Raw genomic sequence first — 17,838 nt, forward strand, 5'->3', positions numbered from 1 at the left:
CCAAGGGATCTTCCCAAACCAGGGACCCAACTCCTGTCTCCTGCACTTCAGGCAGATACTTTACCCACTGAGCCAGATGGGAAGCCTACAGTCACCCAGCAGCTGTCCTCAAAAATTGTGGCTTCAGTAACAAAACTTGCTATAATCTTTCCAGTATCCCTTAGTTTAGTCTATTTTCTCAAGTTCAAATGCCTTCTGCAGCCTACCTAAATCCTGTGTCCATTTTCAAAGACTTCACTAGGGAACACTTCCTGGCTAAATTAATTCTAGTACTCTATCCACATCCATGCACGTATGCGCTCATTCTTTCAAAAACGAGTTTTATGAAAATCACCAATTTTAAACCCCAATGACTTACTCGTTTACTCTTTGGATATAAAGAAATTAGTCTTCCCCCATTAGCCTGTGAGCTTCGGTAATGAAATTAGTATGTCTTAAATCATCTCTAAAGTCATTTTATTTAAAATTTTTGTTGAACAAACCCCAAGTCAATTAATAATGTCGTGCCCTGAAGAAACGAACGGATCTCGACAAGAAAGATGTCAAGGCCCTTTGCAGACTAATCTTAGTCTCACTCACGGTCCTGGTCGGATACGGAACTTGGCGAAGGTGCGGTGGGCGGTTACCACGGGGTGCTGGGGGCGTGGCCCCGCAGCCTCGCCCCGCCCCTGGCGCTCTTACTCTCCTCGTCGGCTCCGCCATCAAGGAGAGAGGGCGTGGCCTCGGAGCCTCCTCCATCCTGGGGTCGAGCCGGAGGGATGTTGCCTACTCAGGAGGAAGCCGACAGGACGGTGTTTGTGGGAAATTTAGAGGCTCGAGTGCGGGAAGAAATTCTTTACGAGCTGTTCCTTCAGGTACAGTCGGCAGCGAAGGGGTATCGGAGGGGCGGAGCGCGTCGAGCCGGAAGCGCAGCAGGAGGGGCGGGGCGCACCTGAACCATCCGGAGTCCTGCTCCCTTTCCCTCCGCATCCTTTGCTCTGCTTTTAATTTAGTTCCGCTTTGGCTCAGCTGTCTCCAGGTTAGCAAGTGGGTAGTGAATTGACAAAAAGTGCGCCTCATTCCCAACCCTTCCCCTCCTCATCCCCTTTCAGAGGCTTGGGGTGTGCAGTGACTGGGATACCCCCAGCCCTGAGTCAGGGCTTGCCCGGCCTTGGTATGCTCAGGCACAACAGAAAACAGCTCTGTCACTGTCTTCCTTCAGTTAATCAGCACCCTGACGCCTTACGTCCCGCGAAATGAGAGGAAGATATTTTAAAATGCTTCCATTTACGTTACTACTCCCCCAAGCCCTTCTATACAGGAGATGATTTTACTCCAGAATGATAAGTGAGATTTCTGCATAATTTGGGCAGCCAAATCATGACTGAGACCGATTGATACCCTGTCTAGTTCCCTTTATTTCATACCAAGAGGATCTTAACGAAAACTTTTTCAGACCTGATAACTTATGTCTCCTGTATACACCTACTGTATACACATAGATCTTACTTGCTAAAGAGATATCCACATTCGGCCGTTCATTTAACCGTTTACTGATCTATAATTGCAAGGACAGTAATTAAGGTGCTAGGCATACACATTTGAGACAGTCCTTGGTCTTTCTAAAAGGAGAAATTTAAAATTAATCATCATGTTTTAAAATAATGTGCAAAAAGAGGGACATTTAGTACGGCAAAGTTATTTCAAGTGTGAATTCTGATATCTGCAATGTGTTTTTGGCCAAGTACATAAATAGCTCAGCTCCACAGTTTCCTCAAATGTCAATGGGAGTCATAGTATCTACAGTATGATGTGGTGTGAAGAGTGAATAAACGCATCCAGATCAGACAGAACGGAACCTGGTACTTCCAAAGTGTTTGCTCCTGCTGCTGCTACTGCTAAATAGTACTACTATTACTATTAATAATAGTACTGATGCTTATCCCAAGAGAAATCAAAAGTGACTTTCCTCTATCAGAATAAAAGCAAGTTCCAAGGGAGACCATAGCAAAACTAAATATGGAAGGCTAACCATGAGTACCAGAGGTGAAAGGGGTTCTTATGTAGTTTCTGAAAGGCTCTACATTTGTGTCTGAACTGAAGTGCCCCTCTGTTAATTATGAAATGAAAGTAGACGTGTTAGTTGCTCAGTCCTGTCTGACTCTTTGCAGCCCCATAGATGGTAGCCCGCCAGACTCCTCTGTCCATAGGATTCTCCAGGCAAGAAAACTGGAGTGGGTTGACATTTCCTTCTCCAGGGGATCATCCCAGCCCAGGGATCAAACCTGGGTCTCCTGCATTTCAGGCAGACTTTTTACTATCTTAGCCACCAACAGATGCACACAATTTGATAGAATTTTCTCCAGGAACACAGTTTCCTTTCCTGGACATAAAACATTACTTGAAAAATATTGCTGATTTTAAGGCTTTAATGCTTATTTTTCTAACTTGACATCCTTTTAAACCTGCCGTTTTTAATCTGCTCTAATACTTATCTTTTCCTGCAGTTATTTTTTATCCTAGTATTAGTTGGAATTTATCATTCTAACTTAAAAAAAAAAATGAAGGAAAGAAGAAGAGGAGGGATAGAGGGAGGTAGAAAGAAAATTTATAGTTCTTTTTCTCCAGAAAGCTTCTCTCATGTTGAGCCAACAAAAAGAGGGGGTTGGGAACGATGAGGTCAGTGGGATAGATAGACCTGAATGCCCCAATGCACATATATTATTTCTAGTCAATAGGAACTGGATCTGTATCAGTTGTATGTGAAACTACAAGATACATTAGATAGATTGATAGTCTCATTTTTTATAATTTCTATCTAAATGTTCATCTCTCTTAATAGATCAGGCAGCACAGCTTTTTATTTTTGCCTATGCTCTTCTGTATTCTGGGAGGATTTACTAAAGTGAGGTGTCTTTTAGAAAGGCTTCAACCCAGCAAAACTTAGCAAATCTTGACAACTGGCAGCACTATTGATGTGGTTGACTCTGGTTTAAAAATACTAAAAACTTATGATGTGATTTTTTACTACCAGCGAGTCTTCTTGTTGAACTTCATCTTTTAAAAATGCATGGGTATATTTTTGAATTTGTAAAATTCAAAGCATGTAAGCATATTCTGTCCATTTGTAATGTCATATATTTAATATCAGTTGTGGAAAAACACTGATTAAAATTGATTTGTTTTATTACTATATGGTTCTCCTTTTTACTAATTTCTTTCAAATTTCTGGTTATCCTTGGAAGAGTGAAAATCAGGTTTAATATCTTTGTACTTTTAACCAAGAAATCTGGGCCAGGAAAATCCCCTGGAGAAGGAAATGGCAACCCACTCCAGTATTCTTGCTTGAAAAATCCCATGGACAGAGGAGCCTGGAGGGCTATAGTCCAAAGGATTACAGTTGGGCACAACTGAGAGACTGCGCACAGCATAGTGCAGAGATTTCAAGGGAAAGATAATGAATTTAGTTTCAGATGTGTTGTATGAAGTATAATCACATGGAGCTCTCTAGGAGACTGTCTCCATGAATGAGGCATGAGTGGGAAAAAAATAGATTCGTTGATAAGGTGGTTCTTGAAACCAGAAGGGAGGATGAGCTATTCCCTGGGAAAGTAGAGAATAAGGAAAGATTGAATCTTAAAATACAGTATCATTTTAAAGATGATAATTAACATTTTTTGTTAGATTAAAAACAATTCCTTAATATATGTATCCAACTCAACAGAGAAAAGCAATCAATCATTAAAGTGCAGTGAAAAAGTAGGAGCCATCTACCTTTAAATCTATGTGAGGCTTGGTAAGTACTTCCTCTAATCATTGTCATGATGGGAATGTGACATTTGAGGGTGTAATTAGCACTCATCTACAATATTTGACTCTGCTTTTGTACTCTGTATTGCTAATTACAGGTTTTAATCACAATAAGATCTGAATATTTTCAATTTTATTTTATCCTATTTTAATAATATACCATGGAATAATATTCCCCAGTTGTTAGACCCGTACTAATTTTTCATTCTTACAAATAATGCACCTACTTAAAAGTCTTAAACATATTAAAACACTTTTCCCTTTGAGAATATTTACCAAAGGGGCTTACCATATTAAAATACAGTTACTATATAGATCAGAAATTTAATTTCTCTTGTGAAAATGTTTGAATCTTATCAGAAAACAAAGTAGGTTTTGATGTGATGTTACCAGTTTCTTTATGGTAACATAAACCCAACATCTCAAGGAATGCTGGGTTTATCTTTTCAATTATTTTTGAGTTAAACATGGTTTGTATGTGTGGAGGCAAAGTAGTATTTTAATCTTAGATCTAAATGCACTCTAAATTGTTTTCTTAGGCCTATCTTTCCTTTTAAGATTTGGAACTATTACCTAAAATTTCCTGACCTTAACAACATAAGTGTTTTTTGATGAGCCAGAAAATGCCAAGAAAGTGTGATGAAGTATGATATTTATTGTTAGGCAAATACATGATCAAAAGAACTATATAAAGCTGTTATTGCTAACAGATTTGGAATTTTAGCCTAAATTGAATAAAGTTTATTTTCTGAGTGTAAAAAGTATCTTTAGATTTATGACAAAATAATTTTTAAGTTTTTTGCAGGCTGGGCCATTAACCAAAGTGACTATATGCAAAGACAGAGAAGGAAAGCCGAAATCTTTTGGATTTGTCTGCTTTAAACACCCAGAATCAGTGTCTTATGCCATAGCTCTGCTGAATGGAATTCGTTTATATGGAAGACCAATTAATGTGCAGTATCGATTTGGTAGGTTCTCTTGCTGATGAAATCTTCCAAGTGTGTTTTGTTGTTGGTGGTGTTCCCAGAGGTGTAAACTTTTTTTTTCCTCCTATGTTTTTTATGTTACAGCCTAAGACCAAAAAAGTGCTCCTGTAGCCTCTTAAAATTTCTCAGAACACATTCATAATGTTATGTGATGAGTTAATACTACCAATGACATTGCCAAATCCATAGCATCTTTTCTATATTAAAATTTAAAGTGGTCTCTTTTAATGTCAGCTAGCAAATAGCCATGATGGTTGCTATTGGCTGTTAAAAATTAAAGAAATCTAAGTGAACTGGGGATACCCAGCTCTAGCTTTTATGCAGCAAGGCTGTTTGCTGATCTTCTTGTCAATGGTATCAAATATCTACCATTTGGAAGATAGGGTGGGTGCCTTAGTTTTTGTCCTGGGTTTACCATGTTATACATATCACCCTGGATCTGAGCCCTGTAAAAGCAGCTGGCCAAAGTCTGACCCTTCAAAGACACAGAGAAAAGCTTCCTGACATGAATGGCCTCAAACACCTTCTCCTGCCACACATCAACACTGTTCATCATTGATTAGATGCCCAGAGAACATGGCACTGTTCCTCTAGCCCTTTCATAGTTTGAGGGACTCACAGAGGCAGTGCTTGTACTTATGTTGCAGTGCTTATGGTACTTATGTTCCTTCCTTCCTCAATGATTCAAGTTTATGGATGTACCCCTTGTTTGGTTTTTATTCTTCTTGCTGTACTAAAAAAAAAAAAATAATAATAATAAGAAAACAATGCTGTCTTGTTACAAAGGAAAAGGGCCACTTCACCTTTCATTTTGTCTTAACAAAGATAATTAATTGGCTGCATCATGCTCTCAAGTATCACCGATTAACTCATACCAACAGTAAAACAGGTCAGGCTGTATCCTGTTCTGACACATCCCCAGCCAGCTGCATAGCAGCCTCTTTAGGTTACACTCACATTTGTCAGTGCAGTTTAGAGAACTCATGCCTTCTACACAGAAGGCAAATAACACTGATTATTTGCCATCTTTAGTTTACAAGTATGTATTAGCAAGCAGCATTATATACTTTGTATGGCCCCATGTCAGCCTAATTCTTTTCTACAGTCATTGCTTTGGACAAAGCTTGGTTATAATTCAGGCTCTTATAGTGATATAAGCAACCTTGTAAATAGTACTTGGGAGGTCAGAGACATCTTGTGTATTTTATATGGAGTTTTTGAAAATAGCTTAATGTGAGAACTCCAAAAAGATGTACCATGAAGTAATCTGTTATTTTTTTTCTTTTGAAGGGAGCTCTCGCTCTTATGAACCTGCTAATCAAAGTTTTGAAAGCTGTGTTAAGATAAATTCACACAGCTACAGGTAATTATAAATATTTTTTTCATAAAGGTAAGGCAAATAAATATGGTCTTAATACCAGGAAGGGTTTTCATATATTCTATAAAACCTTTCTATTTAGACATAGGTTAATATTAAAGAATTCATGTTTCCTGAAGCCATGAAAAGTGACAAAGTATTTTCATTTAAAATTCAGTCAATATTTTCTGCAGTAGGTGGGAGAGATTTTTATTTGTAGCATTGTTTATAGATAGCCGTGTACTTTTCATTACTGTGAAATCACTTAAGTGTGCAAAGTCTCACTGCAATGGATCATAGAAATGCTATTATCCATATTTTATACTTGAATATAGAGATGCAAAAGTTAACTAATTGCCAAGGGCACAAAGATGAAAAGGTGATAGTTTCTAGGCTTGAAATTAAGCCTTTGAACATTAAGTCACTCTCCTATTTATTTTACTACTTTTTAGAATGTCTCTATGGTAATTTTCAAAATATTCTCATTTGATGTAGACTTATTTCTTGATGCAACCATAGCCTGCAGGGACACTCTCAGTTTAGCTATACCAAAGGTCATGGAACAGAAAGTCTCCCAAACCAGATTAAGATGCTCAAATCACAGCATTTATTAAACCAATTTAAAAGATACAGTGAAAGGCAAAAAGAAAGCTTGGGTATTTGATAATTTAACATTTGGAGGATAGGATACAAGTAGGCAGAGGACCCTACTAGTCGAGTTCTGGTTACACTGGTGTTCATACGACCTGTTCTCTCTATTGCATCAGTCTTCCCCACTGATTGTGTGGTTATTAGCCCTAGAGTGGGCTTCTCAGGTGGCTCTAGGTGTAAAGAACCATCTCCCAATGCAGGAGACTTAAGAGATGCAAGTTCCATCCCCAGGTCAGGAAGATCCCCTGGAGAAGGCATGGCAACCCATTCCAGTATTCCTGCCTGGAGAATCTCTGGACAGGCTACAAGCCGGGCAGGCTACAGTCCATAGGGTCGCACAGAATCAGACATACCTGAAACAACTTAGCAAGCACGCATTCATGAGCCCTAGAGTTGAGGTTAGACTAAGAGATTCCATTCAGATAGAAAGTTCCTAGAGCTAATCTCACTTGCTTTCTCAAAGAGACAGAGGGGCAAATATGCCTGGCCACAGAAGGAGCTACATACCCACAAGGTCTACCTGAGTTTCTTAGGCAAAGCAGACACAAGAACAGTATAACTTAGCCCAGAGGCGCCATGATAATGACTTGGTCTTTACTTCCCTTTCCACCTGTGACTAACAGTCTTAGTTGTACCATCGTCTTTTCTACTGAATCTATCCATGGCATCTCTTAACACATACTAAATTATTTTGAATATTTAATGTAAGTTATGAATTCTGCCTAAGTCTTCCAAGTCACTTGCTTGTTCTGATTACACTATCATCACTATCTCATAAATCTGTATTAGCTGAGTTCTAGCTACGCTAATGTTCATAACCCCTGTTTCTCTCTGCTGCTGCATCAGATCCATCAGTGTATCTTTCGTAAAGTCTTCCATATGCACTTCTTCTGAGTTTATCCACCCTGGTGGTTTTCTTGTTTTCTGTAGCAGAACTGAATGTTCTCAAGTAAACTAACAACATTTGAACCTCCCCTGCCTGCTAATTATATCTACCCTCCTAAGCATAGAGGAGTGACCTCTTAGGACTGGCAGTTACCCAGACTCATCTTTTGCAGAAGTACTGCACCCCACGCATAACACAGTGCGCTCCACGTCCCCATTGTCCCCCACATTTCTAAATCAGTGAAATTGGGACAAAGTAGGTGCTGAATTCAGACTATCTGAATTTGAATCCTGCCTCTGTCACTTTATTAACAGTATAACCCTGGACAAATGATCACACTGTACCTCATATCTCCAATGAGGCTAATTATTGTCAGAATCAAATTTTATAGTTTCAAGGTATTTAAAATAGTGGGCATATAGCAAGTATCCAGTGAGTACTTTCAGCAAATGTTGGCAGGAGGCGGTGGTGATTCACTCCCTTGGTATGAAAGGAACTGTGGACTCATGAATTGAGCCATTTAGGTTACATCAAAACTTCCCCTCTTCTTCTAGTGGGACAAGATACCTCTTCTTCCTTATGAGTTTGGAAGAAAACAAGGTATTGCTAGGTGTGGGGTAGAAGAAGAAAGACTAGATAAACAACTTAGAAGACAGCAGTAACTCTTACATGTTCTACTTCTGTTTGATATACTTTTAATTATAACAAATTCTAGGGTAAAAGATCAGAGATAGGTATATATTCCATAATACTCCCCTTCACTGGTAATACCTTATTCTTCTAGTATGTGCTGCATTATAAGGAAGAATGAGAAAAGGCCAGAGTGTCCTAGAAGTGCTGTGCAGAGAATGCTGCTCTTGTCATGCCCTAGTTTTTCACTAGTCTTGCTTGGAAATGTGTTTTTGTGCCTGTTACTACCTCTTATACCTTCTGCTTTTAGTAAATAGTTACTGTATTAGTGTGCTTGTCTTAGTCACCCAGTCGTGTTGGATTCTTTGTGACCCCATGGACTATAGCCTGCCAGGCTTCTCTGTCCATGGGATTCTTCAGGAAAAAATACTGGAATGTGTTGCTATTCCCTTCTCCAGGGGATCTTTCCAACCCAAGGATCAAAACCCGGTCTCAGGCATGGCAAGCAGATTCTTTACCATCACAGCCACCAGTGCTAGTTCAGTTCAGTACAGTTCAGTCACTCAGTCATGTCTGACTGTTTGCGACCCCATGGACTGCAGCACTCCAGACTTCCCTGTCTATCATCAACTCTGGGAGCTTGCTCAAACTCATGTCCATCAAGTCAGTGATGCCTTCCGACCATCTCATCCTCTGTCATCCCCTTCTCCTGCCTTCAATCTTTCCCAGCATCAGGGTCTTTTCCAATGAGTCACTTCTTCACATCAGGTGGCCAAAGTTTCAGTTTCAACATCAGTACTTCCAATGCACATTCAGGACTGATTTCCTTTAGGATGGACTGGTCTGATCTCCTTGCAGTCCAACAGACTCTCAAGAGTCTTCTCCAACACCACAGTTCAAGAGCATCAATTCTTTGGCGCTCAGCTTTCCTTATAGTCCAACTCTCACATCCATACATGACTACTGGAAAAACCATAGCTTTGACTATATGGACCTTTGTTGACAAAGTAATGTCTCTGCTTTTTAGTATGCTATCTAGGTTGGTCATAGCTTTCCTTCCAAGGAGCAAGCGTCTTATAATTTCATGGCTGCAGTCACCATCTGCAGTGATTTTGGAGCCCCAGAAAATAAAGTCAGTCACTGTTTCCATTGTTTCCCCATCTATTTGCCATGAAGTGATGGGACCAGAAGCCATGATCTTAGATTTCTGAATGTTGAGTTTTAAACCAACTTTCTCTCTCTCCTCTTTCACTTTCATCCAGAGGCTCTTTAGTTCTTCTTCACTTTCTGCCATAAAGGTGGTGTCATCTGCATATATGAGGTTATTGATATTTCTCCTGGCAATTTGATTCCAGCTTGTGCTTCATCCAGCCCAGCATTTCTCATGATGTACTCTGCATATAAGTTAAATAAGCAGAGTGACAATATACAGCCTTGACATATACCTTTCCCAATTAGGAGCCAGCCTGTTGTTCCATGTACAGTTCTACTGTTGCTTCTTGACCTATATACAGATTTCTCAGGAGGCAGGTCAGGTGGTCTGGTATTCCCATCTCTTTCAGAATTTTCCACAGTTTGTTGTGATCCACACAGTCGAAGGCTTTGGCATAGTCAATAAAGCAGAAGTAGATGTTTTTCTGGAACTCTCTTGCTTTTTTGATGATCCAACAGATATTGGCAGTTTGATCTCTGGTTCCTCTGCCTCTTCTAAAACCAGCTTGAACATCTGGAAGTTCACGATTCTTATACTATTGAATCCTGGCTTGGAGAATTCTAAGCATTACTTTGCTAGCATGTGAGTTGAGTGCAATTGTGCAGTAGTTTGAGTATTCTTTGGCATTGCCTTGCTTTGGGATTGGAATAAAAACTGACCTTTTCCAGTCCTGTGGCCTTTGCTGAGTTTTCCAAATTTGCAGGCATATTGAGTGCAGCACTTTCACAGCATCATCTTTTAGGATTTGAAATAGCTCAGCTGGAATTCCATCACCTCCACTAGCTTTTTCCTTAGTGATGCTTCCTAAGGCCCACTTGACTTCACATTCCAGGATGTCTAGCTCTAGGTGAGTGATCACATCATCATAGTTATCTGGGTCATGCAGATCTTTTTTGTATAGTTCTTCCATGTATTCTGTATTCTTGCCACCTCTTAATATCTTCTGCTTCTGCTAGGTCCATACAACTTCTGTCCTTTATTGAGCCCATCTTTGCATGAAATGTTCTCTTGGTATCTCTAATTTTATTGAAGAGATCTCTAGTCTTTCTCATTCTATTATTCTCCTCTATTTCTTTGCACTGATCACTGAGGAAGGCTTTCTCATCTCCCCTTGCTATTCTTTGGAGCTCTGCATTCAAATGGGTATATCTTTCCTTTTCTCCTTTGTGTTTAGCTTCTCAGTGCTAAGGCCACCATAAAAAGTATCATAAATGAAGTTAAACACAGAAATGTGTTGTCTCACAGCTCACAGTCCAAACTCGCAGTGTCTGCTAGAATCCCTTCTGAGGGCGATGAGAAGGAATCTGTTCTGTGCCTCTCTTCTGTATGCTGTGCTGTGCTTAGTCACTCGGTCATGTTCGACTCTCTGCAACCCCAGAGACTAGCCTGCCGGGCTCCTCTGTCCATGGGGATTCTCCAGGCAAGGATACTAGAGTGGGCTGCCATGTCCTCCTCCAGGGGATCTTCCCAACCCAGGGATTGAACGCAGTTCTCCCGCATTGCAGGTGGATTCTTTACCATTTGAACCACCAGGGAAGCCAATGCCTCTCTCAATAGCTTCCCCTGATTTTTGACAATCATTGGTATTCCTTGACATGTACAAGCATCACCCAGCTCTCTGCCTTCATCTCCATATGATGTTTTCCCTTGTATGCATCTGTCTCCACAAGTTTCCCCTTTTGACTATAATAAAGAAGCGTACCTGTTTAGCACATCCTACTCCAGTATGACCTCCTCTTAGCTAATTACATCTGCAGCAACCCTATTTCCAAATAAGGTCACAGTTCAGTTCAGTCATGTCCGACTCTTTGTGACCCCATGGACTGCAGCACGCCAAGTTTCCCTGTCCATCACCAGCTCCCAGAGCTTGCTCAAACTCATGTCCATTGAATCAATGATGCCATCCAACTATCTCATCATCTGTCGTCCCCTTCTCCTCCTGCCTTCTATCTTTCCCAGCATCAGGGTTTTTCCGATGAGTCACTTCTTCACATCAGGTGGCCAAAGTATTGGAGTTTCAGCTTCAGCATCAGTCCTTCCAATGTATATTCAGGACTGATTTCCTTTAGGATGGACTGGTTGGATCTCCTTGCAGTCCACAGGACTCTCAAGAATCCTCTCCAACACCGCAGTTTAAAAGCATCAATTCTTTGGTGCTCAGCTTTCTTTATAGTTTAACTCTCACATTCTGAACTATTTGGGGTTAGGACTACAACATATAAATTTTGAGTTGACACAGTTCAACTTGTGACTTCCCAATTTACCTGTGACTCCTCTATGGAGAAACATATGCAAGCCCTAAGATTCCCATGGGAAAGATTGTGGTTTTAAAAATTTTGCATCTACTTTCATAATGGTGCTAATCTCACCACCTCTGCTACTGGGTCATATCTTCCCCGGTCTATAACCTCATTGTGCTTTTTATCTTGTTTATTTACCATCATTACTGCAAACACATGTTCATGTCTCCTTGAACTTTGTCTCCAAATCAGTCTGTTATCTTTTCCCCTTCTTACTGAAAAATCATCCTTCACATCTTTACTTCCTATTCACTTCTTAACCCTACTGTTATTCGGAAGCTGTTCTTTTAACAGTTCGTTGTCAGGAATCTTCTGATCAGTGACAGAGTAGCTCTGATGCTTATCCAGTTTACTCTAAAAACCAACACTGTCTAAGTATTTCCTCTCTGAAACCCACTTTTCCACTGGCTTATGTGATCCTGCTCTCACCATGAACCAGTGCCTATCAGTCTGACAGCTTCTTGTTGTTCTCCTGCCGTTGTCTTTGCCTCCATCTGCCTGTTTTAATTCACCCTTCCCACAGTAAACTTCCTGTCCTAAGATTAGCAGTATTAGCGTTAAAATACTGGCATACTGTGGAGCAAGTAGAATGAAGACTAGCTGAGAATCCAGCCAGTGCATATAACATTGGAATTTATTACAGATCTCCATAGGCGCAAACATTACATATATAAATGAAATTTTTGGACACTTCTGATGTTAATCAGGGATTAGGCATGTGTGCAATATCACTTCAGTCGTGTCTGTCTCTTTGCAACCCTATGAACTGTAACCCTCCAGGCTCCTCTGTCCATGGACTTCTCCGGGCAAGAATACTGAAGTGGGTTGCCATACCCTCCTCCAGGGCATCTTCCCAACCCAGGAATCGAACCCGAGTCTCTCACATCTTCTGCATTGGCAGGCGGGTTCTTTACCATTATCACTGTGTGGGAGAAATCAGCAAATATGTGTTCATGCTAATACCAGCAGCCCGTTTAACAAAGAGCATAATTTTTTTAGTTAAACAGTGATGGTACCTTCAAAAATAAATTGAAAAAATTCCTCTTTTTCTTTAACCTTTTTTTATTTGTAGAAGATTGAGTGTATGCTTGGTAATTATTATTGACTTACTTTGCTTTCTTCATATCTGAGTGTTCTATGCCTTTATACAACTATAACATGAATTAACATTTTCCTATCAGAAAGCCAAATATGACTCTAAATATTGAGATTTCAGTATGTAGTAATTAATAAGACTTGAGTTACTGCTATGTCACTACATTATCAGTGTAATAATTGATTGTATGTTTAAAGTTAATTTATCTTAATTGAGCTTTCAGAGAAGCTCTTTAATTATGAAGCTGTCTCTTTTTTTAAGACTAGAGCACCTAGGAATAGGAACCCAGTCCATAGGAATTTTAACTTCATATTACTTCTTCTTTTACCTCCCTAAAGAAATGAAGAAGCCATGGGCAGATCTCCCTTTTCCATGCAGTTCTCTCCAATTAATAATGCATCTTTATCTCAAGAATATTTTCTCTTTCAGAAGATGGTAAGTTTGATATGCCTTTGGTTGAAAATGTAACATGATAATACAAACTATAAAGGATATGAAAACTGCTTGGAACTTAAGCTTAACTCTAAGCCTAGAGTGAAGGCAGAAGATGCCTTGAGCACTCTGCCCCAGTGGTGATCTGCTCTTTTATCATCTGAAATCCCACACATGTTATCTCCACAAAAAGCCAGTGTATCAATGAAAAATGACAGATGCAAGTGATAATGCACTGTGGTAAAGTAAAATTTGAATCACTTAAATGACTATATTTTTAAAATTTAAAAGGTACGTTTCTAGAATTGAATACTATTTAATGAAGCATTTTGATAGAATGTAGTCATTAATCACAATATACTGCTTTTGTACATATATTTTTATTTTAACTAAAGGCAAAGTTTCTCAGTTGGTAGAGTAAACTACCTTATTTCCAAAGACTCTCAAAAACGTGGTTCTGGCCTAGAAATCACAGTGATGAACTGTATTGTGGGAACTAAGAAATGTTTTCTTCTAGTTCTCATTTTATACATAATAAAATTGAGGTTCAGAAGTTAATCAGCAAGCCCAAGATTATACAACTTGTTAATGACAGCTGTGGGACTATAACACAGGTATTGATTCACACGTGATTTCTTGCAAACGTCCAACATACATATGAGCTTCAGATTTTTCAATTAGCCATTTTCACTTTGTAAACATAATGAAAGTTGATAATTTCATTTTTGGAAAATATTTTTCTTGGTTATACGGTCTGTGCTTAGTTGGGTCTGACTCGTTTATGACCGTATGGACTGTAGCCCACCAGGCTTCTCTGTCTGTGGGATTTCCCAGGCAAGAATACTGGAGTAGGTAGCCATTTCCTTCTCCAGAGGATCTTCCCAACCCAGGGATCAAATACAAGTCTCCTGCATTACAGGCAGAATCTTTATCCACTGAGCCATCAGGAAAGCCCTTTTCTTGTTTATGGTGAGATGTTAATAAACAGCCAATTCTCATCTAAAACCATCAGTATCTTCTTTGTGGCATTATTTTTATCTTTGATGAGTTAAGAAATACATATATACACACGCACACATGAGAGCTTGTTTTCCCTATTAATCTTTTTTAATGGAAGTATATAACTTTATGATCACATTGTCCACAGTCTATTTATACTTTCATTCAAAAATATTAGTAAGTACTAAAAAAAAAAAAATATTAGTAAGTACTAATGTTGCCCCATTCAGTATTACTGGTTACTAATTTATTTTTTCATTGGAGGAAAATTGCTTAGCAATGTTGTGTTGGTTTCTGCTGTACACCATAAGTCAGCCCTAAGTATGCATATATGCCCCCCTCTTGAGCCTCCCTCCTACCCGCTGAACCCAAGCCCTCTCGGTCATCACAGAGCGCTGAGGTGAGCTCAGCTCCATGCGTTTTATAGCGGCTTCCCTCTAGCGGCCTGTTTTACCCATGGTAACATGTTTTTCTCAATGCCACTCTCTCAATTTGTCCCACCCTCTCCTTCCTCTGCCTTGTCCACAAGTCTGCTCTCTGCATCTGTGTCTCTATTCCTGCCCTGCAAATAGGTCCTTAATCTACTTTGAATAGCTAGAAAATTGAGTTAATCTAAGAATTGACTGCTGTCCTGTAATATGGTGACTATCAGCCATCCATAAGGAGTGATTTTTTTCATTTTACTTAATTTTAATTAAAGCTTAAGTTTAGAAAGAGAAACTTGATGCAGTTATTGCAAAACTTTGAAGTCTGTTTGAAAAAAACTTGGGTATGTATATCTACTATTTCAACTAAATTTTTATATAATCTAAATTCTGATTATTTTCAATGAAAACTTAGTATCCAAATTGAATATGCTTTTGAATATAAGTACATAAATATATAGGGCTTCTCTGGTAGCTTCCTTGGAGAAGGAAATGGCAACCCACTCCAGTACTCTTGCCTGGAAAACCCCATGGATGGAGGAGCCTAGTAGGCTATTGTCCATGGGGTCGCAAAGAATCGGACACAACTGAGCAACATCACTTTCTTTCTTTCTTTCCCTGGTAGCTCAGTCAGTAAAGAATCTACCTGTTGTGCAGGAGACCCAGGTTCAACCCCTGGGTCGGGAAGATCCCCTGGAAAAGGAAATGGCAGCCCATTCCAGTATTCTTGCCCGAGAAATCCTATGGACAGAGGAGCCTGGTGGGCTGCTGTCCATGGGGTCATAAGAGTCGGACACAACTTAGCTACTAAACCACATCCATAAGTATAAAAGGCACACCAGATTTTAAAGACTTGGTATAGAAAAGTAAAATCTCTCATGAATAATTTTTATATTGGTTACATGTTGAAATGAGAATATTTTGGACATCTGGGGATAAATAAAATATATTGGGGCTTCCCAAGTGACTCAGTGATAAATAATCCACCTGCCAATGCAGGAGACACAGATGTGGGTTCAATCCCTTGGTCAGGAAGATCCCTTGGAGTAGGAAATGGCAACTCACTCCAGTATTCCTGCCTGGGAAGTTCCATGGACAGAGAAGCCTGGTGGGCTATAGTCCATAGGATGGCAAAGAATCAAAACAACCGAGCAGATGAGCACACACTCAAGATACATTATTTAAATTGCACCTGTTTCATTGTTATTTTCATCCTGTGACTTTTAGATTCAAAACTACCTATGTGGCTTACATTACATTTCTGTAGGACAGCACTAATCTGTACTGTGGTACCCCATACACCAGCTGGAATCTTTGTTAATCGTTTAAGGAAACTACCGCATCCCTGTCCTTCCTACACTGACACATGGTTTGGTTTGCTCCTAGTTGTTAGTATAATAAATGTATACTCTAACTTTTTCTTTTTTTTTCCTTCGTGGGCTTGTTCCGGTAGGTGAATATGTGCGGGTTTTTCCCACAGCAGTGGCCCGCATATAGCCCAGCGCTGCAGCTTCCTTACTATGAGATGACAGCTCCACTTCCTAGTAGCACCTCCGCATCTCCCTCGCTGAATCATGTTTCAGATCTGGAGGCTGGACCCAGCTCTTACGAATGGATGCAGCAGCAACCAAGTGACTCAGACCCTTATCAGACAAATAAACGAAAGAGGCAGAGACAAAGCAGCGATAGCGATAGCAGCCCAGAAAACAGTAGAGGAAATGAGTGTAGCCCAAAGTTCCAAAAGTGTAAGAAAAAGAGATACTAGTATTTACATTCAAACGAAATGTACCTCTGCTAGTCTTCATTCTCTTAAAAGAGAAATCTGTATTCTACGAAAGGACCAATTCTGTGGCTTTCTTGTCTTTGAAATATATAACAATATGATATCTGATTTGCTATTTAATTTTTGTCTTGAATGACAAAAATCTTAATGTGCTTTTTGTATTTGTAATGGTGTTGTTAACAAGAAATACACTCTGGGTTGTTATGTTTTAGGATCAATGATGAATTTAACACTAAACCATTAATCAAAAGTCACTTACTGAGCACTTAATGGAGAAGACACCATGATCTCCTACATTGTTGCCTGTAACCCTCAGCTGAAATTAGGAGTGGAATGGTCAGTTTTCTGAATGAAACTAATACAAATCTTTGAATTGTATGTTTTTCCTAAGAAGAGAGAATAAGCAGAGTTTAGTTTCTTTTATTACTAATACTTTATTTTATGTCTAAATATCTTGTCTCAGCCTTACTCTCATACATATTTACTTCATAAAACAAGGATATACAACAGTGATACCAAAGGAAAGATGATTATCATGTGGCTAGCTTTTGGTTCCTTCCCTTCATATGATTATATATAAATAGGAATACCTGCCTCTTTACTTCCTACTTACTAATTGTATTTTATGAAAATTAGTTGTCTATGTCAGTATTTATTGTCCACCTCTTTTGCCATCCGGGTTGGAGAGCATATATTGGACACATTTAGATCTTGATAATGAACAATAATTTCAATAGAAAATTTCACTATTGTATGATATTTAATGTTTATCATAAAATTAGCTTTCCTATTTCTGGACCATTTATTTTCAGGGATAAACAAGACTACATGTAAAATTAATGATTTATTTGGACAATCTTGTTAACTTTGTAGCTTATCATAAACTAGAATGCTGAAAATATTTATTTATTGAATCCATTTGAAAGGATCACACAGCTTCATTCATTAGGAGCTAACCACCCAATTTTAACCATTCTTTGATATTTCTTTTGTGTATTGCATTGCACCTTATAGATATTTATTATTATTTAAAATAATAAAATATTTTAAGCAAAATTAGTAGCTGAATTTAACTTCTGGGTATGATTATACAATGCAGTCATGTTTTAAATGTAAATATTAGTCTGATTTGATCTGGCAAATGTGAAAATCTAAATTCTGCTTAATGTAGCTTGATCTATATAACTTCATATTACTGAATATTCAAACTAAAAATGCTGACCTTTTTTAAAATTAACACTTTCGCAATTTAGAATCATACCAAAGGGAAAATATCTTTCTATGTAAATAG

At 38.9% G+C, this 17,838-nt stretch overlaps 1 protein-coding gene across 1 annotated transcript; it reads left to right on the forward strand.

The window, feature by feature from the left end:
* Positions 1-655: 655 nt before the first annotated feature.
* On the forward strand, positions 656-17,603 carry RBM11 (RNA binding motif protein 11). Its single transcript, XM_020904657.2, has 5 exons — positions 656-854; positions 4,595-4,757; positions 6,066-6,138; positions 13,247-13,343; positions 16,218-17,603. Exons 1-5 carry the CDS (start codon positions 759-761, stop codon positions 16,527-16,529), a joined length of 741 nt encoding a protein of 246 aa, XP_020760316.2. The 5' UTR covers positions 656-758; the 3' UTR covers positions 16,530-17,603.
* The last annotated feature ends 235 nt before the right edge of the window (positions 17,604-17,838 follow it).

Source organism: Odocoileus virginianus, chromosome 25, assembly GCF_023699985.2.
Source record: "Odocoileus virginianus isolate 20LAN1187 ecotype Illinois chromosome 25, Ovbor_1.2, whole genome shotgun sequence".
Taxonomy (NCBI): Eukaryota; Metazoa; Chordata; class Mammalia; order Artiodactyla; family Cervidae; genus Odocoileus; species Odocoileus virginianus.

Bases quoted from the DNA above. Each gene is read 5' to 3' on its own strand.
- RBM11 (XM_020904657.2), top strand. From the start codon at position 759: ATGTTGCCTACTCAGGAGGAAGCCGACAGGACGGTGTTTGTGGGAAAT. The intron at 855-4,594 runs GTACAGTCGGCA...AGTTTTTTGCAG, and splicing joins TTTACGAGCTGTTCCTTCAG to GCTGGGCCATTAACCAAAGT. The intron at 13,344-16,217 runs GTAAGTTTGATA...TTGTTCCGGTAG, and splicing joins ATTTTCTCTTTCAGAAGATG to GTGAATATGTGCGGGTTTTT.